The 21,862-nt window shown below is 55.2% G+C and overlaps 1 protein-coding gene across 1 annotated transcript in view; it reads left to right on the forward strand.

The window, feature by feature from the left end:
• The window catches only part of HCN4 (hyperpolarization activated cyclic nucleotide gated potassium channel 4), a 52,355-nt gene that overhangs the window by 20,596 nt on the left and 9,897 nt on the right, over positions 1-21,862 (forward strand). Inside the window, exons 2-7 of the mRNA XM_019736043.3 lie at positions 5,245-5,668; positions 15,077-15,238; positions 17,139-17,357; positions 20,809-20,955; positions 21,063-21,303; positions 21,615-21,779. Of these exons, the coding sequence (XP_019591602.2) occupies positions 5,245-5,668; positions 15,077-15,238; positions 17,139-17,357; positions 20,809-20,955; positions 21,063-21,303; positions 21,615-21,779 (1,358 nt within the window). The remainder of the gene's footprint in view (positions 1-5,244; positions 5,669-15,076; positions 15,239-17,138; positions 17,358-20,808; positions 20,956-21,062; positions 21,304-21,614; positions 21,780-21,862) is intronic.

Raw genomic sequence — 21,862 nt, forward strand, 5'->3', positions numbered from 1 at the left:
AGACATGGTCACAGCGTGGGGGCCAGAAGGAGCAAGTGGGAGCGAAGAGAAAGCAGCTGAGGGTGGATCTGAGATTTCAAGCCTAGGTGATGATTGAAATGCTCTGCCATGCAGCTTTGAGGAGGAAGAAGCAGAGTTCAGCCTTGGACTTGGACAGCAGGCTCTCCAGGTGGCAGGTGGGCCTGCAGATCTGGTGCTAGGAGTAGGGTCTGAGTGGAGCCATCTACACAGAGGGAGGGGGTAAAAGATGGGGCCCTGGGTGTGCCACTCACCTGGGAGGACACAGGGGATCTTGGCCTGCGGTCAGCACTACAGGGACACAGGCGTGTCTGGGACAAGGCTCCTGAGCCCACAGCAATCTGGGAGATCCAAAGCCAGGGCTCAGGCTGGGCCGGGGTGCAGCTAGTGAGGGTTTGGAGAGGCCCAGAAGAACTAACACTTCAGATAAATTTTGAAGGATGGAATGTATTTTAATGGGCAAAAAAAAAGACATTCTTTTTCTTCCAGCTGACAGAATTCCCAGTGGATAGCATTTGTTTAGAAATGTATGCAGGTGGGTGTGCATGAAAGTGTGCATATGTGAAAATGGATGTGTGTGTGAGGGCAAAAGTTAATAGGAGTGCATAGACAAGAGGCATGAACAAACCTGTGTTCATGGGTGTTTTTGTGCATGTGCATATGTACGTGTGTGCACATATGTAGGCGTATGTATGTGTGTGTGCATGTGTGTGAGCGTCTGTGCGTGAAAGCAAGCGTGGGTGTGTGTGGACCAGAGAGGAGGGCATCCCTGCTCTGGGACCTCCACCTCTGCCCCCATTTTATCACCCTTCCCATCCAGGGCAGCCTCCAGGGAAGGAGAGGGCCGTGGGTCTGGTCCTGGAGCTCTGAGTTCCGTCAAGGGCCTCACGTCTTCTCTTCCTCAGCTGCTTTGAGGCCGTAACCTTCCTCTGAGCTCAAACCATGACATGCTCCGGGGTCGGTGTAAAAGGCTGGCAGGCTGTCCTCCACTCCTGCATATGGGTCCTGCTCCTCCAAAGCTGGCCTGTGGGCCACGTCCTGCTGCTGCGAGGCTACCTGCCTGCCTGCCTGGGTGGACCTGCTGGTCCAGGCAGGAAGTAAGGTCTAGGATTGAGGGCCCCAGAGCCCATTTGCTCACTTGCTGGCCAGGACTTCCTGTCGGCTTAGAGAGCCCTGCAATGGGACAGGAGCATCTGGCTTTGGAGAGACCAAGGCCTCTAATCAGACATGTGCCTGCTCCAGCATGTCCGTGTATGGCTGTCCATTGCTTCCCTGCCGGGGCCTGCCACCCACCACTGTAGACGCATACTGTGGATTGTGGGATTTATTCATGAAAGATTCTAGGGACAGTGGGGTGCTAGGGGAGCCTGAGAATCCAGCTTGAAGCTTTGGAAATGTTAGTGTTCCCTCCTTTGTGGACCATAGTTTCCCGTTCTACAGAATGGGTACAGCTGTGCCCAAGTGACTGCTGATGACAGATTCTTTTAATACTTGAAAGGTGTGCTACTTCCCCACCTTGGCACTATGCCAGAAGGCTCCAGCATGAGGAAGATGGGTCCCCTTGAAACCTCTCTGCAACCCTCTCTTCTCTCTTCTCTCTGGGGCAGGGGCTGCACCTGCTGTGGGAGGCCACCTCCCCTGTATGACGCAGACGTGCTAGAGAGGCTTGTCTACTCCCCGAACCCCATGAGGTGCCTAAAATCCCGAGAGGTCAGAGACGCACAAATCTCTCTGAATCTTGGCCTGCCCCTCACTGGTGTGTGGTCTGGGGAAGACACTTTCTTCTCTCTGAGTCTCAGTCATCATCTGTAACATACAGAGAAAATACAGCACTTCAGTGCTGGTGTCAGGGTTCCATGAAGCGATGCCTGGAAAGCACAAAGGAAGTGCGCAACACGTGCGGTGTTTTTGGAGTCTTTAGGAACAAAGGCTTTCCAGTCACCACGGAGTCCCCAGTGAAAATCCCCAGGGACATGAAGGCATCACTTGAGATGCTTCTGGTCACTAGGATTGGGAGACAAGACGGGCCATGGAGCTGAGGATGCCAGTTGGTGGCGGGCGCGTGGAGGGCCTGGCGGATTTCCCCTGCCTGGCGCGCAGGCGCGCTGGGAGCTGTCCGTGGTGCTAACCCCCCCCCCCCCCCCCTCGGCTCCGGCCGGGCTCGGCTTGCAGACATCCCTGCAACCATCTGGCAAGAGTAAGGAAGGGTAGTTTGTGAGGCCAAGGGCAGCTCCCAGAGCCAAACTTCTTTCACCTTCTCCAGGAGCACTTTCTTGCCTTACCCTCCTGGGCCACCAGGAGCCCACCTTTTCAGATGCCTGGGCTGCTGCCCTGGACGGTTTCTTACATCATCGCCCAACTTGTCTTCTCTCAAAGCCTTGTCCTCTGACTGGACCATGAGCTCCCGGAGGCCAGAGCATCTGTCTGCCAAGCTGAGTAGGTTCTGTCACCTGATTGTTCAAGGAATACTGTGATCCCTGACTTCCACTGCCAGCTCTTGCAGGATCATCATGACTTCCCTTCTGTCCCCACCCCCAGGAGATGCTTTGCTTTGGCTCTTCTCTGGAAGATTAAATCTTCCTCCTTTCTCACCTCTTTTCTGTTAATCTGTTGACTTTCAAATTACTTATTTACTCATTTGATAATATAGCTAGGTATAGGTTAGAGCATTTTATAAATATTAATTCATTTAATTCTTATAATGACTCTGCTAGTTAGGTACTGTTACTGTCCTCATTGATCAGATGAGGAAACTGAGGCATGGAGAGATTGAGTGACTTGCTAGTAAATGATGGAACCAGAAATCGAACCCGCGTTGGCTGCCTCCAAGATAGCCTGTGCTTCTCTTTTCCCACCATATCATGCTGCCTTTGAGAAGCTCTGCGATACTCCAGCATAGTGGGTTGTGGGTTGGGGGGGCTCCAGTATCCCGACCACAGCACAGATTAGGCACCAGAAATATCCCTCAGCATCTGGAAACTCACGATTGAAACAATTAGTCAGAATGCAAGGAAATGGCTGTTTTTGCCTCGTGTAATTTGGTTTTATGAAGACCACTAAATGCAAACATTCTCCTGTTAATTACTGTCTTAAATTTGGTCTGTAATTGAGAGAACTAGAGCCGGGAGAGTGTAGAAACCCGCCGGAGTGGCAGGCCTGCCCCAGTCAGCATTCACAGCCACTTGCGCCTGCTTTGTTAATTTTAGAAACTCCTCCCGCCTGGGTGTATTATTAGCTTTATATGCAGAGGACCACAGGGCCCTCAGTGGCCTCGCTGTGTCTTTTCTTTTTTTTGCTTTGTTTTCCCCATGAGATTAAATGAAAAAGGAATGATGGCGATGTGTATAAAAAGGTGTTTGCACACTGTGTGTGTGAATGGGGATACCTGTGTGTGGCATCTAAAGAGTGTCTGCAGCTGTCTTTGAATGATGTACAGGAGGCTGGGTAGTGTGTACATAGCTCAAGAGCTCCCCATAGAAGCTGAAACCATTCTCCTGCCCCCCTCCCACCCCCGAGTCATTAGCAGGATGTGCTGTGTTCTGTGTACTGGATGTGAAGGCTGGGGTGGGTTCCTGGATCTTAGGTTGGGTTCTCCCAGATGACATGGGGAGATCGGGACTGGAAAAGGGATGGTGGGTTGTGGGGCAGGGGAGGAGCTGAAGTTGAACTCTTGGCACCAGCCTTAGACTGAGAAACCTTAGCCTAGTGAGTCTGTGACTTGAGGTCCTGTCGTAAGGCTCTGGAGGACGTGGCTTTCAAAGCAGCTGCCCTTCGGGAGCCACCCTTCCCCAAGCTGTGTGACGGCGGACAGCTGCGTCGCTCACCTTCAGTGAAGCAGGCCCTACCCTCTCCTGGACTCAGCACCATTTTGAGTCTGGCAAAAAATACAATTTGCTGTGAAGTAATTTTTGTTTTCGAACCTGGAATCCTTCACGCAGGGGCACTTGGGTTTTATGGTGAGACCCTCTGAAGATGGGGAAAGCTGTCGTCTTGTCTCGCACTCTCTTCTGGCTTCCCTGCAGTAGAAAATTAAAGGTGGCTGAAAGGTTACTTCTCTTGGGAGAAGACATGCTTATTTCTTTATTAATTAATAAAGATTAATACCTTTAGCTGTCATCGTATAACTGTCTAAATTAATAACGGAAGGAAACAGCTCTGCGGTTGCAAGTTTTTCTTCTTGAGGCCAGCCCTGGGGTGGCTGGTGCTTGGGCTGGTCCTGGGAACGATTGGTCATACCTTCTTGTGTTGTCTGCACAGTCCAGAGAGGCCCCAGCCAGGTCAGGTGGGAAAACTGAGAGTTGGCTCTTACCTGCTCACATTGTTTAACCTCTCAGGGGCTTCATCCTGAGGGTCCCTCCCTACCATCCTCTGGAAGCACTTGCAGTTGCTTTGAGGGCTTAGGAGAAATGATGCTGGAAGCCCTGGTTGGTCGCACTCCATTGCATTGAGTGGTACCTTACTGGTGCTTGAAATCACCCCATTAGCACTTCTTGCTTTTGAAGATATCACTGTCCCTCCCCAACTCTGTGTTAGAATGGAAACCTCTGCGGCAGAGACAGATGGCCAGACATTTTCTGACTATAGGGGATAGGCTAACGGGCTCTCCCAGAGAGCCAGATCAGAATTCCAGGACTGAGTGTTGAGGCTCCACCTCTCATTGCACAGTGGGGAAACTGAGGCCCAGAATGGGGCGGGCACCTGCCTGATGTCACACAGTGTCAGTGACAAAGCCTGGGCTGGCGCGGGGCCTCCTGCCTGCTGAATGTCTGGGCTGCCCCTGCTCTATGGTCACAGTCTGTGGTATGTCTGCCTGCCAGCCTGTCTGAGGCCACATGTACCCTATGGGGGTGATGGAGCAGCCTGGCCTCCGCCTGGGCTGGTGCGGGGTAAACTGCTCCTGCTGCTATAACAGCCTTGCCCTTCTCTCTCAACATCATTGTTTGCTTTTCTACTTGGCTCTCACTGGGGCATAGGGATGGGGGTAGGAGGCTTATCATCAGGGAGCTCACAGAGGGGCAGGCACAAGGTACCCTTCAGTGAAGGAAGAGCCTGTCTCTCTGCCAGTGTCCACATCTTGCCCTGGTCCCCATGGGCCTACCTCCCACAGTGTTGCAGAAACTCCCAAGACTTCTCTCTCCCACACTAGCTCTCCCTCAGAGCTTCTCTCTCAGTCTGTGACTCTTTCTCTCTCTTCTCGTGGCTACTGACCCCTGTATCTCTGGGCAGATTCTACTGGGACCTGACTATGCTGCTGCTAATGGTGGGGAACCTGATCATCATCCCTGTGGGCATCACCTTCTTCAAAGATGAGAACACCACACCCTGGATCGTCTTCAATGTGGTGTCAGACACGTTCTTCCTCATCGACTTGGTCCTCAACTTCCGCACAGGGATCGTGGTGGAGGACAACACAGAGATCATCCTGGACCCGCAGCGGATTAAGATGAAGTACCTCAAAAGCTGGTTCGTGGTGGATTTCATCTCATCCATCCCCGTGGACTACATCTTTCTCATTGTGGAGACGCGCATCGACTCGGAGGTCTACAAGACAGCCCGGGCCCTGCGCATCGTCCGCTTCACCAAGATCCTCAGCCTCCTGCGCCTTCTGCGTCTCTCCCGCCTCATTCGATACATTCACCAGTGGGAAGAGGTAAGTGCTCAGACCCAAACCTCTTGGGGGAAGGGTGTCTTCTCCCACGGGGAGTGAGGAGCCAGCAGGTATTCTCAGATAGCTGGATATGGGCTGTTGGATTGTAGCAGGCATCCCTGCTCCAAGAGGACAAATATTAGTAATTGTTTGAATATCATGTACTAGGTACTACACAAATCACTTTACAGGCAGTATTTTGTTTAAGTTGCTAGCTTCCATAGAGGATACCATATAGGTACATGTAGGTGCCATATATTTTTTTTTAAAGATTTTATTGGGGAAGGGGAACAGGACTTTGTTGGGGAACAGTGTGTACTTCCAGGCCTTTTTTCCAAGTCAAGTTGTTATCCTTTCAATCTTAATTGTGGAGGGTGCCGTTCAGCTTCAAGTTGTTGTCCTTTCAGTCTTAGTTGTGGAGGGTGCAGCTCAGCTCCAGGTCCAGTTGCCGTTTTCTAGTTGTAGGGGGCACAGCCCACCATCCCTTGCAGGAGTCATGGAATCGAACTGGCAACCTTGTGGTTGAGAGGATGCACTCCAACCAACTGAGCCATCTGGAAGCTCAGCGGCAGCTCAGCTCAAGGTGCTGTGTTCAATCTTAGTTGCAGGGGGTGCTCCCCACCATCCCTTGTGGGACTCAAGGAATTGAACTGGCAACCTTGTGGTTGAGAGCCCGTGCTCCAACCAACTGAGCCATCCGGGAGGCAGCTCAGCTCAAGGTGCCGTGTTCAATCTTAGTTGCAGGGGGCAGAGCCCACCATCTCTTGCGGTACTCAAGGAATTGAACCGGCAACCTTGTGGTTGAGAGCCCACTGGCCCATGTGGGAATCGAACCGTCAGCCTTTGGAGTTAGGAGCATGGAACTCTTAACCGCCTGAGCCACCGGGCTGGCCCCGGTACCATATATTTTACATGAGAAAACCGAGAGACAGAAAGATTAAGGGAATTAGCAAGGTCACAGAATCAGTAATTGGTAAACCTGGATTCCGGAGCCTGCACTGATAACCAATGTATTGTATTGTAGGGGTTGCAAACTCATAAGCTTATAGGGGCCAGGGAGGGAATGTGAATGGGGAAAAGGGTCAGTTGGAAGACAGTAGGGGTATTGTGGACTGGGGAAAACTGAATAACACATCTTCCATCTGGATTAGGTAGTCTCTAGTCAGCTCTAGCCACTTGTTGCCAAGTGGGAATGGGCCCAGGGTTGTTAGATCTACAGATTGATCATGAGAGGCAGAAATCTGGATTTTTGTGTAGATTTTGTTGGCAACTACCTGCAAATAAGACCTAGATGGACAATCAGCTCTCATGTGTCTTTTGGAGCAAAAATTAATATAAGACCCAGTATTATGTTATATTATATTAGACCCTGTCTTATAATAAAATAAGACCGAGTATTATATTATATTATATCATATTTGATATATCAGATAAGACTGGATATTATATTAATTTTTGCTCCAAAAGATGCATTAGAGCTGATTGTCCAGCTAGGCTTTATTTTTGGGGAAACACAGTATCTTAGGTTGAGTTCTTCTGGAGCAGACCCTGAGATGAGGATTTGCATGGATGTAACGTTTTAGGGGAAAGTGTTTCCAGGAAAATCTAGTAAGGGATTGGGAAAGAGAAATGGGGAAAGGAAGGAAGCTGAGCAAGGGCGGACACCAAGCAAAGTCCCGTGGAGGATTTCACGTCCTCCACCCCCTTGGGCCCCATCCCATGGGAGCTCTGAGGACAGTGCACCACTCCTCAGAGTTGTCCCAGTTGGAGGAAAGGAGTCAGAAGTTTTATATCCCCGTCCCTGCCAGCCATCGGTCCAGGGGCCTTCCCACCCTCGGTGCCGGCAGGAAGGGGTTTCCAGCAGCCCGGGGTGGGCCTCTGACACAGAGCTGCAGGTGCTGGCTCTGGGGAGGGAAAGCGCCAGGGAGCCTGGTGTTGTGTGTGCACTCACTGTAAAGGGATGCGAGGGGCTCAGGGTGGAGTATGGGCTACAGACGCTAAGTAAAAAATTGCAAAAAATAACTGGGAAAGCCAACACCGCCCTGAACAAACCTTACTCATCTGTGGGCTGAACGCAGTCACCCAGGGGAAGTAAGGAAGACTCTCAGCTGGGGTTTGAAAGCAGCCACTGGCCTGGGTCTGTATCTGCCACCCACCCAAGTTACACCTCTCTGCAGCAGCGGCAGGCAAGCCAGCCTGGAGGCACGGGTTGGGGGAGAAGTGCTCGACGAGATGGCACACCCCGGGGTCCAGAGTGGGCTGTGGCCTGGGGAACGGTCAGTGGACATGCCTTTCCTGGCCTCTCACTGCTGCACTGCTGCTCTCCTGGTCTCCAGCACCTCTGCTAGACTGGACGGAAGTTCCCAGGCTCAGGATATCAAGCTGCCACCCCACCCTCAGCAGCAGCTGGATGGCAGCACCCCTGCTGAGGGTTGGGGCACTGGCAGATTAAGGTCAGAGTTGTCATGAGCGCCTGTGCCACAGAAGTGTCTACAGCAGCCTGGCAGAATCACTCCACGGCAGAAATTCTCTTTTGCTTGGAAAATTGGCATTATTTCTGATGACCATGGAGGGGCAATGACTTGCCCAAGGTCACACAGCAGACATCTGGCAGAGCTGGAGCGGAACCCACTTTGTACTCCGGGCTCCCAGCAATGTGACAGTCCCTCCCTGACAGTGCAGTGCTTGAGGGCTTTGGAGCTAGAATGACACATGTGACACTCGAGTTGAAATCCTGGCTCTACACTACCTAGCTGTGTGACCATGGTGCCACCTTGCTTCTCTCTTATCTGCAAAGTGAGTATAATAGTACCTGCCTCATTGGATTGTCATGAGGATTACACGAGCTGATGTTTACAAAACCCTTTGTGTGAAGCCTGGGGCAGAGAACCGCTTAATAAAGGCCCTTCCCACCCAGTTGTTTTGTAACCCCCTATCCTTCCACGGGGCGTTTCCTTTTCTCAAATACCTTTTCCCCACTGTTTCGCTGGTTCCTCACTCCTAGCTGGCAAAGCAAGCAGGGCAGGATTTGTCAGCCCCATTGATCAGGTGAGGAAACACTATCAGAGGGTCAGCTGCCCGGCTGGTGGGACTTTTGACCCAGGCCTCCAGACTCCTGGTTCCAAGCACTTCCCACTTCCTGAGGCGGCCTGAGAGGAGGACGACCTTGATTCTGTAATTGTTCCCTCTGTTGGGGACGACTTTAGCTGGGATTAGAAGGTGGGCAGAGGTGCAGGTTGCGGGTGGGGGAGGAGCTCCAGGTGACAGGTTGGGTGTGAGGTACCTGGGGCACACCTACGTGCGGAGGGATGTTGGCGTCTGGGTCTCAGCTCAGGGCTAAGAAGGGACAGTGGCCACTGGTGGTGGAGGTGAGTGTGGCCTGGGCCACTGTGAGTGCTACAGAGGAAGGATGGAGGTTGTTTTGCACCCACAATTCCCTGACAGTCTTATCTTGTGATTTCTGTCCCAAGTGGAAACACAGGGATGTGTTGGCTTCTCAGTCCCTAAAAAACCCCAACTTTCTGTTTGTCTTGGACCCATAGCTAGACCGGCATTGAAAGCAGAGGTGGCCACACCTTCCTTCTCTGGCATTGGTTCATGTCTGCAGGCCCCCAGCCCCTGGGGGTCCAGCCTTGCTCCCGCTTAGGCCCAGGTCCAGGGGCCGTGATATTTGGGGGAGTGGACAGAGCTGCCAGTGGCCGGACTGGGCCCTGGAACAGAAGCTAAGTACTTCCTTTACTGTCCTGGGAGCCCAGGCCAGGGTGCCTGTCCCCACTGCCCCTCCGGTCTGGCTGCCCTCTGGGTGACCCAGAACAGGCCAGGCAGGCGCCTGCACTGGACTTTCCCTGGGGCACACAGAGGCCCCACAAGGCCTCAGGTTAGGGCTCTAAACTGGACATCGCTACCCAATCTCATGGGCAGGAAGGGAGATCCCAGCAGGCCAGATGGATGCTCCCTCCCCCACCACACACCCTTATCTTGCCTACCAGCTGGGAAGGAAATTGCTTTGAGTGGTTTCTGCCGGGCACACTGCCCAGCCAAGGGCTCCCACTGGATCCCTGGGATTGAACTGGGGCTTCTCAGCTGGCCCCAGGAACTCTGTCTCCAGTCCTTCATGGCCTGCCCCAGTCCTGGGGCTTCTCCTCACCTCAGCTCGGCAGGGGCAGCAGCTGGGAGACCCTTTGAGGCCCGGGTCTGCATGAGAGTTGCAGAGGGAGGTATTTAGTAGAGAAAACCCTGCCCTATCTCCTCCTCCAACTCCCTATGTGGGTCTCTTTCCTTCTTTGGGCCTCAGTTTCCCTGATTGTCAGGCATGCTTTGACGTTCTCGGAGGCTGGGGCTCAGGCCGCACCCCAGCCTCCCTTGGTGAGGATCACGTTAGCCAACCCTGAGGACATTGCCGTGGCCCTGGGTGGGCACTGGGAATCAGCCTCCCACGAAGAGGGAAAAGCTTGCCCGAGGCTACTGGTGAGCTGCGGAGGTGCTGCACTCCTGACCCTCAGACTTCAGCTGCGTCCCCAGCCCAGCCCCCCCGTCGGAGAGTTCAGGCCTTGGGAATCAGGGGAGGTGGAGGGTGTCGCCAGGTGTCGGCGCCATCTCTGAGGATGCCAGCCTCTGCTTCCATCCTGGGCGATCTAGGTCAGCATCCTCCCTCCCAGCCAAGCCTCTCCCCTCCCTCTGAGGTGTGAGCTTGTTATAGGCACAGAGGCTATTGTTAGAAACCCTGGTTGCCCCCCTTTGGATGTTCCCCTGAAGAGCCCAGCACCCCTGCAACCCATCCCAGAAGTCTCTCTGTTCCCTCAGCAGCCTGGAGCAGCAGGAGCAGGGCTGGAGGCAGGGGCCAGTCTGGGGTGGCCGTGCGCCCCAAGGAGCCTCCTCCCCCTGTGCGCCTCAGGTTCTCTATCTCTCTCAGAACTGGGAGTTTGCGATGACACCGAGGGGTGGACCTGGGGTGGGGGGGGCAGGGGCTGGCCTTCTCTGTGAGTCCCAGAAAGGGACTCAGCTCAGCCACCTCCAGGCCGGGCCTGGGACACACATGCAGCAGCCATCTGTCATCAGGCCTGGGATTGCCCTCCTCCACGTGGCTGCTCGTTCCTGAGATGCAGGGAGGACTCTGTTCTTCCCTGAGGAGAAAAACTAGTCCCAGGAGGGAAGGCAACCAGGATGTGAGAGGAGGCCTTGGCGGGAACTTCAGTTTCTGGTCTCTCCCCAGGACTGAGAAAGAGACTGAGGGCTGGGAAAGAAAGGGAAGGAAAGGAACCAGTGTGTGCTGAGTACCTAGCTGTGGACATCATCTCTCCTGATCCCCAAGACAGCCCTGGAAGCTGGCAGTTATTGACCCATTACACAGATGAGGAAACTGAGGCTCAGAACAGAGAAGGCACTTGCCCGAGGTGGAATTGAATTGCTCTGTCCTTGCACTGCAGTTGAGATACTGCAGAAGGGAGTGGGAGTGGAGCCTCCCCTGGGTGCCACACAGGGCACACCCAGCACGCTTTGCAGGGGCCTGGAAATGAAGGTACTCAACCCCCATGGTCAGAACTAACATCACAGAAGGGGGTTATAATGAGGTATAAAGAGCGAGACAAATATTTGCACAGTGCAGCTGCGTTGCAGGTGGCCTGTGGTTCCAGCCCACAGCCGGACACACGAGTGTTTAGCAACCTCTCCCAGCAACGTCCAGCCTTGCTCTCAGCAACCATGCCCGGGTCCTTACCACCTGGGGTACTCTGCTAGCCCGAACGGATGCTCTTCACCACCACCAACTCTTTGCAGGAAGCTCAGACTTTGCCCTGTTGGTGGCTTTGGCTTTGCAGTGTCTGGGAGCCATGCGCACTGTGTTTCCCACCACCCAGCACTCTCCATCCCACCCCTCCCTGTCAGCCTCCCACCTCCACGGGCAAGGGCACTCACAGCACCAGGATCCTTCAGCTGAGACCAGGCGCCACCACCAACACACCGTCTGTAGGGTACATGAGCCTGTGCCAACCTGCAGAAAAAGGCACCTCTTTCTTCCTGCAAAGGCAAAGGTCCTCTGGGGGCCTTTTCCCCATGTCATTGTCTGCACTCGTGGTCCTGGTCACTCTCATCCCCACCCCTGCTGTCACCTTCCCCTTTATCACTTCTCAGTCCCTGAGACCCTACCACATGCTCTGCCACACTCGTGCTGAGAGCACGATAGAGGCAAAATTAGACAAGGGCCTGATCTTGGAACAAAATTAGTTATGAAGAAAAACATATGTAAGACAAGCAAGAAGACCTTGTGTAAAAACCTGCCAACCTGTCACTCTGCCTCTAAGGCCTAGAGTGGTTCGTAGAAAGAGGCGCCTGCTCTGGGCTGTGGCCATGAGACACTTGCTAAAAGCGGTCCGAGGCTTCCTCTAGCCCTGACACAGTCCCCAGCTCGGGCCATTATCATCAAATACCACAGACTGGGGGCCTTAAACAACAAAATCCATTGCCCACAGCTCTGGAGGCTGGGAGGATGCGGTCAGGATGCCGGTGTGGTCAGGTTCTGCCGCAAGCCCACTTCCTGGGTTTGCAGCTCATCGCCGGTGTCTCCTCCTAGGGGAGCTCCATTCACGGGGGCTCCCCCCTCAGGACCTCATCATCCCCCAAGGCCCCACCTCCTAATACCATCACAGTGGGGATTAGGGCTTCATAATACGCATTTTGGGGAGACACAAACTTTCCGTCCACAGCAGCTGGGAAATGACGGAAATTCATAACGACCCGACCCATGTATGTGTCCTGGGCCCAGAGCACTTTCTTAGTCCATTTAATTCTACAGCAGCCCTGAGAAGGGGGGCAGATATCTAGCTCGGCTTAGTTGAGGGAAGCCTGAGGGATGGTAGGCAGTGAGGGCAGGTGCTGGCCGTTTCTGAGACTGGGTGATCCCATGCCACTCGCTCTCCTCATCTCCTCAGAGTGGGAGCAGCTGGTGGCATCCTGGTCCACCAGGCCTTTGAAAGGCTGTTGTGCTCACCTCAGCACTAAAGAGCCACAAGTGGGATCTTCCCTCAGAGCCAGAGCTGGGTGCTGGGGCTCAGAGCTGCTGCGGGTCGAGGGCAGAGGCTGGGGAAGCCTCCTGGGCTCGGGCTGTAGGCCCTCAGGCATGGGCAGCAGGAGGGGCTGGCCAGAGGCTCCAACCTCATGCTCGGGTGTGCTCTGCGTCCCAGACACAGGCCCCGGTCCCAAACTGCCCTGCCTGGTCTCTAGTGCCCCACCCCTCACACTGAGAGGTGTCAGCCCGGAGCTGGTCCCTGTGACCCAGTGGGGCCAGGCTGCAGGGCACACAGCTCTGCCTGTAGCATCACACTGTGCATGGGGCTGATGGGGCCAGATGCCAGGGAGTCCCACCTGGCCCTGGGTCCAGCTTGCTGTGTGAATCTGGCCACATCGCTTGGCCACTTTGGGTTTGAATTGTTTTATCTGCAAAATAGAACTACTGAAAACCCCCTTCCCTCCCTGGGCCAATCTTGGTAATTTGCAAGCCGCCATGGTTCAGTGCCTCCTCCACTGCTGCCAGGACCACGGACAAATTCCTTTATTTCTCTGAGCCCTGGTGGAAAATGGATGAGCAATGCCTTCAGTTGTGAGTTTAAGTGCACTGTGGGAACCTGTGCCCACCCTCAGGTGTGATGTTATTGTCCCTTTGTTGCCAAGCCATGGGGGGGTGATGGGACAAGCTGGGGCTGCCAGCCTCCATGAACCTTTCTAAGGTCCATTTCATCCTGAAAAGACTCCACAGCATTTCCACCGGAACACCCAGAATCCCGCTACTAAGGGGGCGTGCACCTGGGAGTGATGGATAAGTAGTATTCCTCTTTGGTTGTTCAAAACCTAGACCCAGTCTAAGCCCACATTTCAGAAGGGAAAACTGAGGTCACTAGTATCAGAATATCCTGCCACCACCTATAGGGCTGTAGCTAGAAGTCCACTAGACAGGGAGTTGAAATATCTACCATGTTTCCCCGAAAATAAGACCTAGCGGGACAGTCAGCTCTAATGCGTATTTTGGAGCAAAAATTAATATAAAACCCGGTCTTATTTTACTATAATATAAGACCAGGTCTTATATAATATAATATAATATAATATAATATAATATAATATAATACCGGGTCTTATTTAATTTTTGTTCCAAAAGATGCATTAGAGCTGATTGTCCGGCTAGGTCTTATTTTCGGGGAACACGGTAGAGTCTGTTTCTTTGGGCCTCAGTTTCCCTATCTGAAATGGGCTTAAACTAGGTCTTAAACTTATAGGCATTTGACAAGTCTGTAATTTTTGCCCAAAGTGCCTCTCCAGGAAGGTTGCTCTGTCTGAGAATAGTATGGAGGGACCAGAACTAGGGGTGAGGGCACCCCCCAAAGTCTGTCAGGTCAGAGGGAAGGCCAGAGCCCTTGAACTTCCAGAGACCTTCCTGGAGACTTCCTTCCATGTCTCTGTCCCCTCACCACCCTGTTGCTGTGGTGAAACTGGACCAAGAGGCAGCACTGAGAGGAAGGAGGTGGGTGTGGGTGCTGAGATGTGCCCACCCTTGGCCCTGCCCAGCCATATTTCAGCGTCTCATTTGGAGCCACGGGGTAGAGATGGCAGGTGGCAGTGGGCTGGCTGGGGTTGAGGGTGCTGTATGTCATTAACCTGTAAAGGAGAGCATTACTGCTAATACCTATTAACTGTCATAAAGATTAATTATTAATAACAATTTATCAATTAATAATGGTTTGTAATTTATTGAACACTTCTATACCCAGTGCTAAGTACTTTATATGTTTAATTTAATCCTTTTGACAACCCACTCAGGTAAGAATTTTTATTACCCTTTTCCAGATGAGGAAACATGATCAGAGAGGTTCAGGGGCTTTCTCAAGGTCACACAGCTAGGAATTGGGTAGAAGGAGGGCCTGGGATCAAGGTCTGTGTGAGCTTGGAGCCTGTGTGTCTGGGCTGCTCCACTTGCAGTTCCATGGCTGCGGTAGGCAGAGCCCACTGCCCCTGGGTGGGTCCTGAGTCTGGTGACCGATTTAGGGAAACACCATGCCCCTGGCATGACTACAGACCGTGCCCTGAGGAGCCTGGCTCTTCTGCCTGTTGTCCTCAGCGCCTAAGCACGTTGATGAGGTGACTTCACTACCCACCTCAGGGCTGTGTGGGGCTCTAGGGGCCCTCTCTCCCCATGTCCGGCCTGGGCAGCGGGACCTCCCATGGCAGGCCCCCACATCTGCACAGATCCCAGGCGGCATCCCTCTGGGGCCGAGCAGCCTGCATTCTGCTTCTTCCAGGGCCTGGCCTGACGCTTTCCCACTCGAGCCGCCGAGCTGGGTGCCCTGCCCCGTGTCTGCCACAAGCGGCTGCAGGGTCTGGCGGGAGGGGCGGTCCTTGCCGATCCTTCACCTCTGCCCTCAGATCTTCCACATGACCTACGACCTGGCGAGCGCCGTGGTGCGCATTGTGAACCTCATCGGCATGATGCTCCTGCTGTGCCACTGGGACGGCTGCCTGCAGTTCCTGGTGCCCATGCTGCAGGAATTCCCCGACGACTGCTGGGTGTCCATCAATGGCATGGTGGTGAGCGCCCAGCGAGGCGCGGGGGAGGGGCTGGTGGGGCACGGAGGGCAGGGCGGGCCCCACTTGGAACTCCTGTGTCCCAGCACGTGGGACCCGGAGGCACATGGCTGTACCCAGGGCCGCTCAGTCACACAGCCAAACCGCAGTTGGGAGCCTGGATGCTTGGTCCTGGTTGCACCGAGGGAGACGAAGACCTGGGCTCCTCGGATTCTAGCAGGGATGGCAGAACTAAGCTAGGGGCTCCTGCCTTCCTGCCTCTGCTCCCCAGAGGCATACCCTGGGAGGGGCACTGCTGGTGGCAGGCGGAGACTCCCAGACCCCACACCCAGCTCCTTTCTGCTTCAGCAGTACAGCTGGGCCGTTTGCCCCCAGACACCCCCCATCCTCACATCCACACACCCTGGTCACAGGTGGGGTCCTGCACAGGGAGGGCTGACCACATGCAGCCTCACCCCCTCTAGCCCTGTGGGTGGTGAGAGGAGTTGGAATTGGGTCTGGGGAAGCCATAGGGCAGAGTCCCCAGCTCCCTGTGGGCAGGGTGGGTTTCAGGAGGGATGGAGGACCCACTGGACCTGTGAGCCTCTCCCGCCCAGGGCCTGCAAAGCCCTGCCTCCCTCAGTCTCCTCCCAGTCACTTTGCTTTGGTCTGTGGGCCAAGCAGGCCCCAGGACCCCAGGGAAGGAGAAAAGGGCTTTGAAAGAGGTGAAAGAGACCCTGAGGCATCTTTCAGCATCAAACAGGCCTCTAGAAAACAGCCTTTTGATGAGCTAAGAGAAAATGAATGGGCCATATGGATTGAATTCCGGGTCCCCAGAGGCTCAGCAGTAAGGCCAGGAGCCCTGATGGAGACAGCAGGGGGCTGCCCCTCCTCCCCAGCACCAAGCCCCTCCACCCCTGGAGATCAGCCCCACAGACATCCCACCCTGGTTTGGACCGAGAGAGCACCTGACTAACTCAGCTGTCAGGAGGGTCTGAGTGACCTTGAACATGGCACGTGGCTCCTGTACCTGCCTTCAGGTGCCGGGAGCGGCCTGGTGATCCCGGGAGTGCTTGCGTCTCTGGGCAGGGGTTCTGTGGGTCATGTGTAGGGGGTTCCATCCACCATGTGAGCAGAGAGGCACTGGGGGTCCTCTGGTGGCACCCTCATCTGGGACAGTTCCTCCCTGGGAGGGTGACAGGCCCACACATGCACTAAATTCAGGAGATGGCTTTTCTAGGCCCTGTGTTCCCACACCTAGGCTTCCTTGAGACACTGGCTGCCTTTGAAGATAAAAATAGCCAGGAGCCTCACCTCCTTTCTCCCTCCTCCCACCCCCAAACACTGTGTGTTCTATACAGTCCACCTTTTGTGGGGCCCTGGGCAGATGCAGGGAGGGTTTATGCACGAAGCCAGCCAGCCCGGCAGCACTTTAACTTTTGCTCCCCCAAAATGAGGGCAGTGTGAGAGTTTGTCCCACAGGGGAAGCATATCTGGTTTTATAATTGAGGTCAGTGGGGAAATGGGCTTCACTTGGCAGCAGTTTGGGGTGGGGGCTGGAGCTATTTTAGCAAGCCGAGGACACAGGGTGGCTGCGCCTGGACTCTTGCTGGCCCAGATGGTCCCAAGGTCGCTGAGTGGTCAGACGGGGGCAAGGCTGGCTCCCGTCCCTTGGCTGGAGCTTCCGGTCTGATCCCTGTCCCCCACTGCAAGGGAAAGGCCTATGTGGGGACTCACTCGGTCACCACAGGCTGCCAGTGTGGGCCTCCCGCTCCCGAGGCCTTCAGCCACCAGCAGTTGGGAGCCCTGGGCCCAGCTGCTGGGAAAGGGGCTGAGGTGTGGGAGGCAGCGCGGCCTTTTCCAGGTGTGTGAGAGGGCCTGCCCTCGGGGGTGAGCCTTCACTGCCAACCCCGTCTGCCCGCAGAACAGCTCCTGGGGAAGGCAGTACTCCTACGCGCTGTTCAAAGCCATGAGCCACATGCTGTGCATCGGGTACGGACGGCAGGCACCCGTGGGCATGTCCGACGTCTGGCTCACCATGCTCAGCATGATCGTGGGCGCCACCTGCTACGCCATGTTCATCGGCCACGCCACCGCCCTCATCCAGTCCCTGGACTCCTCCCGGCGCCAGTACCAGGAGAAGGTAGGGCAGGGGGCTGGGCTCCACCCTGGGCTCTCTCTCTTTCAGGAGGACCTGCCAGTTGGTCCCTAGGGAGCACGGGCTCCAGCCAGTGGGTCCCCACCGGGCCCCCACCTGTGCAACCGCCAGTGTCATCCAGCACACAGTCTTTTCTGGTGTTGCCTCTTTCTTGGACAAATTCCTAATATAAACAAACAAAAATCCCACACTGTTTATGGGTACTGCATCCATCTCTCAGCCCCCTGAATCGAAGCTCTCCAATGCCTCTGTGTGGCTGAAGCCAGTAGGTCCTTTGGGTCCTCGTCTTGGTGGGCGTCTCAGGGTATTTGACAGTCACCACCCCCTTTCTGGCTGTACGCTCGTTTCCGGACCCACCCTCTCAGCTTTGCTCCTTCTGCAGGCGGTCCTCCTTGCTCTCCTTGCCTGCTTGCCGGCTTAGTCATCACGCATTGGGTCGCTGGTTTGGGCCTCGCTCTCTGATCCTCTCTCTCCTGTCCTCCTGGGCTCACTACCCACCCCAAGCTCATGTCGATCTCTCTGAAGTCAGGCCCAAATGATGTAATCGGCCCTCACCTCTTTCCTCAGCCCCACGCTGTCTATTTGGTGCTTCCCTGGACACCTGAACCCTGTCACGTCCAAAATGAAAGCCGTCTCCCTCGCCCTCTGTACCCCAAACCTCCCCTCTTGCCCGTCCTGTTAGTGGATACAGTAACTCATCGCCCAGGCCGGAAAGTGGGAGCCATGCTGACGTCTGTCTCGGTCATTAATGCCTCCCTCCCTTCGCGTCATGCCAACGGGCCTCCGCCTGCAGCAGCTTCCTACCCTGAGGGCTGTGCTGGAGTCAGGCTGCCTGGGTCCTAAGCCCGGCTGCTCTACTGACGAGCTCTCCATTGAGCATGGGCATGTCACATCACATCTCTGTATCCTATTTGCTGTAAAATGGGGACAATACAAGGGGTTATATCATAGAGTTTGTGAGGGGTGATCCTTACAACTATGTTAGCACAGAGAAAGCCATTCAATTTTTATTAGTAAGTGGGCTCCCCTCTGCCATTTTTCACTCCATTCTCCAGACAGCAGATAGCGTTGGCATTAGAAAAATATAAATCTGATCGTGTCACTCTGCTTAAAGCTACATAGAGCCTTTGTGCTACTCCTAGATGTAGATTAACTCCTAAGTGTGTTTTCTCAGCCTGGCATGTAAAGGCACTTCCCTTCTCGTGCTCAGCGGGGCCCGTACCTCTCTATTCCAGCTTTGCCAGACCTCTCTGCACGTCCCCTCCTGCCTCAGTGCCTTGATGCATACTCCAGCCTGGATCTCTCCTCTCTTCTTTTCACCTAACCCCTCTCCGCATCTCAGCCTAAACTGCATTCCCCGGGTGAAGCCTTCCATGACCTAGTCAGCCCTCCCCCATCACGTGACGCCATGGCACCCTCTCATTCTCCTTCATCACACTTTCACTCCTGTCATTATTTAATTAATCACATGTATGTAGCTGCTTGTTTAACATCCATCTTCTCTATCCAGGCCATGGCTCCGTTCGGGCAGGGCCAGGTCTGTCCTTCCCCATTGTATTCCCTACTGGCACACAGTAGGGCTCAGTATGTATTGAGCGACTGACTGCCTGCTTCTGGTGCTGTCTCCTGGCGGGGTGACTGACAGATGGCAGCCCAGGTCCCGTGACACCAAGAGGAGAGCTCAGGAGAGCCTGCATAGCCAGGGCAGGTTGGGAAGGTCATTTGGGGAGGCAGAGGGAAGAGAAAGGAGGACAGAATCCTAGGCCAGTCATCATGATGAACATGAACAAAGCTGTGTAGATGGGAGGGAAGAGAATCAGCCTGATTGGAGCAAAGCATTCTGGGTTAGGGGTGAGGGGGTGAGGGAAGGGAAAAAAGAGGGGTCAGGTTATAAAGTCCAGGGCTTCATTCAGGGCCAGGGGAGGGATCAATGTGGACCAGCATCAGGGCCCAGCCCGTGACAAGGTCAAGGCTCAGTGTGTGATGCAAGTTGGGGCTCAGTGTGTTACCAGAGTCATGGTGCAGTGTGTGACCATGGTCAGACCTTAGTATTTGGTGAGGCTCAGGGCTCAGTGTGTCACCAGGATGGGGGCTTAGTCAGGGACTGTGATCAGGGATAGTTTAGAACAAGCATCAGGGTTTATTATCGGGCAGAGTCAAGCTGCCTGTGGCTTGCCATTTCAGAGTTGTCTTTATTTTATCCTTGAAGCTAATAGCGCTCCAATAAATGATTCACCCATAAATCTCTCTTAAACCTATTATCTCCCCTTCATGCCCACTACTGTCTCTCACCTGGACCACTTCAACAACCTTCTAACTCCTGCCCTGCCTCCAGACCCTGCCCTCCACCCTGTTGGTTCTCCATGCTTGGGAAATTCTCTAAAATACTGCTCTAACTGTTCTGGCTGCCCCTGTCCCCATAGCCACCCAGCAAGTGACTGTCTCCTGTGGCTGGGCACAACTTAGAGCAGACAGAGGCCAGGCTGGGTGGAAGAATATTGAGGGGGTTCATCTCCCAGCCCCCACTTGCCCTTTGGCATCTCTGCCGCAGCACCGTGTCCAAAGCCCTTTGGAGCGCTGATATATGAGAACAGGCTGATACAGAGAACAATCCCTATTCTGATTGTTCCTGGGGTGCAGGGACTTCCCTTGTATCCCAGTGCATGAAAAACCTGTTCTTGTCTAATCCGTTCCTCCGGTCCCCAGCCATGCTCCTGAGGGTCCCCACTCTTCACTCACAATCCAAGGCCAGCTGGAGCAACACTCACCCTTGACCCCCAGGGTGGGCAGGGGCATTTCTTCTTTGGTGGAGCCCTGGGCCCTCAGGTTCACCCATCTCTTGTCCCAAACCTCGGTTTAAGGTCCCTGCTCTACCTGGCCCCTCCCAGGTGCTGGAGTTGCTCTTCAACAAAGTGACTTGTTCTCACCTGTGGCCACATTTGGATACATGTCACATGGTGGCTCAAGCATCCTGGTTTCAGCCTCTAGCCCTTCAGCCTGCAGCCCAATCCTGCTGACTCTGCCAGTTTGTTGCCACTGGTAGGAGAGCTCCTTCCTGAGTCAGGGAGGCCTGGCTGGTCCACAGCTTAACACAGAGGAAACTTCACTGACCTCCTGCTAGTTGCCCTGTTGTAACTGGGCTTTGGGCAGCCCCTGCTGTCCCCAGCTATCTCCATAGTATTGGATACAGCGAGGACTGGGCACTGATGGAGCCCCGCCTCCACCCCAGCCGCTGGCAGGCAGGGTCATTGTGTGGGGCAGTGTGACCACCCCCACACCGAGGACCTCAAACGCAAGGAGCCAGGAGCGCCCAAGTAGGCCCACAGGGTCAGTGCCAGCTCTGGTCACCAGCAGGGCGGAGGCCGGGTGGTGCCTGCCAGGCCCTGGGGCTGCCGGGCCAGGAGGTGACAGCCTCTCCCTCTCTCCTGGGACCCAGTACAAGCAGGTGGAGCAGTACATGTCCTTCCACAAGCTCCCGCCCGACACCCGGCAGCGCATCCACGACTACTACGAGCACCGCTACCAGGGCAAGATGTTCGATGAGGAGAGCATCCTGGGCGAGCTGAGCGAGCCGCTGCGGGAGGTGAGCGTGGCCGGCGGCCCGGGCGGGACGGGAGCCAGGGGGCTTCTCTGCCCCGCGGCGCCCCTCACCTCCTCCCACCTTCCCAATCCGCCCTGTCCGGGGAGCAGGAGATCATCAACTTTAACTGCCGGAAGCTGGTGGCCTCCATGCCGCTGTTCGCCAACGCGGACCCCAACTTCGTGACATCCATGCTGACCAAGCTGCGCTTCGAGGTCTTCCAGCCCGGCGACTACATCATCCGCGAGGGCACCATCGGCAAGAAGATGTACTTCATCCAGCACGGCGTGGTCAGCGTGCTCACCAAGGGCAACAAGGAGACCAAGCTGGCAGATGGATCCTACTTCGGAGGTAGGGCGGCCTGGCGGCCCGGGGGGGACGGGAATGACCTGGAGAGACGTCGTGGATGACATTTCAGGCCCTTCCCGGCCGGCCACTGCCTGGAGGCGGGTGTCTGTGAGGCCAGTATAGGGGTGTGGTCCCAGCGATGGGACAGGCAGCCCGCCACTCACTGAATGGGTGGAGGGAGCACCCATGCAGTCGTGGCCGGGGCAGGGGCTGGTGAATGTATCTGTCCAGATTCTGTACCAGGCTGAGGGGACCCCGGTCAGGGTGGGATGGGGGCCCTTTGGAGCCCAGCCCGACTCCTGCTGCCCTGGCAGAGATCTGCCTGCTGACGCGGGGCCGGCGCACGGCCAGCGTGCGGGCTGACACCTACTGCCGCCTGTACTCGCTGAGCGTGGACAACTTCAACGAGGTGCTGGAGGAGTACCCCATGATGCGGCGGGCCTTCGAGACGGTGGCGCTGGACCGCCTGGACCGCATCGGTGAGGGGGCCGGCGGGAGGGGGGAGGGCCCGGCCCGGCTGCCCCTCTGCTGCCCTGGCCTGAGCCCCTGCTCTCGCTCTGTG

The sequence above is a fragment of the Rhinolophus sinicus genome, chromosome 3, assembly GCF_057876585.1.
Source record: "Rhinolophus sinicus isolate RSI-liver-muscle chromosome 3, RSI-T2T, whole genome shotgun sequence".
Taxonomy (NCBI): domain Eukaryota; kingdom Metazoa; phylum Chordata; class Mammalia; order Chiroptera; family Rhinolophidae; genus Rhinolophus; species Rhinolophus sinicus.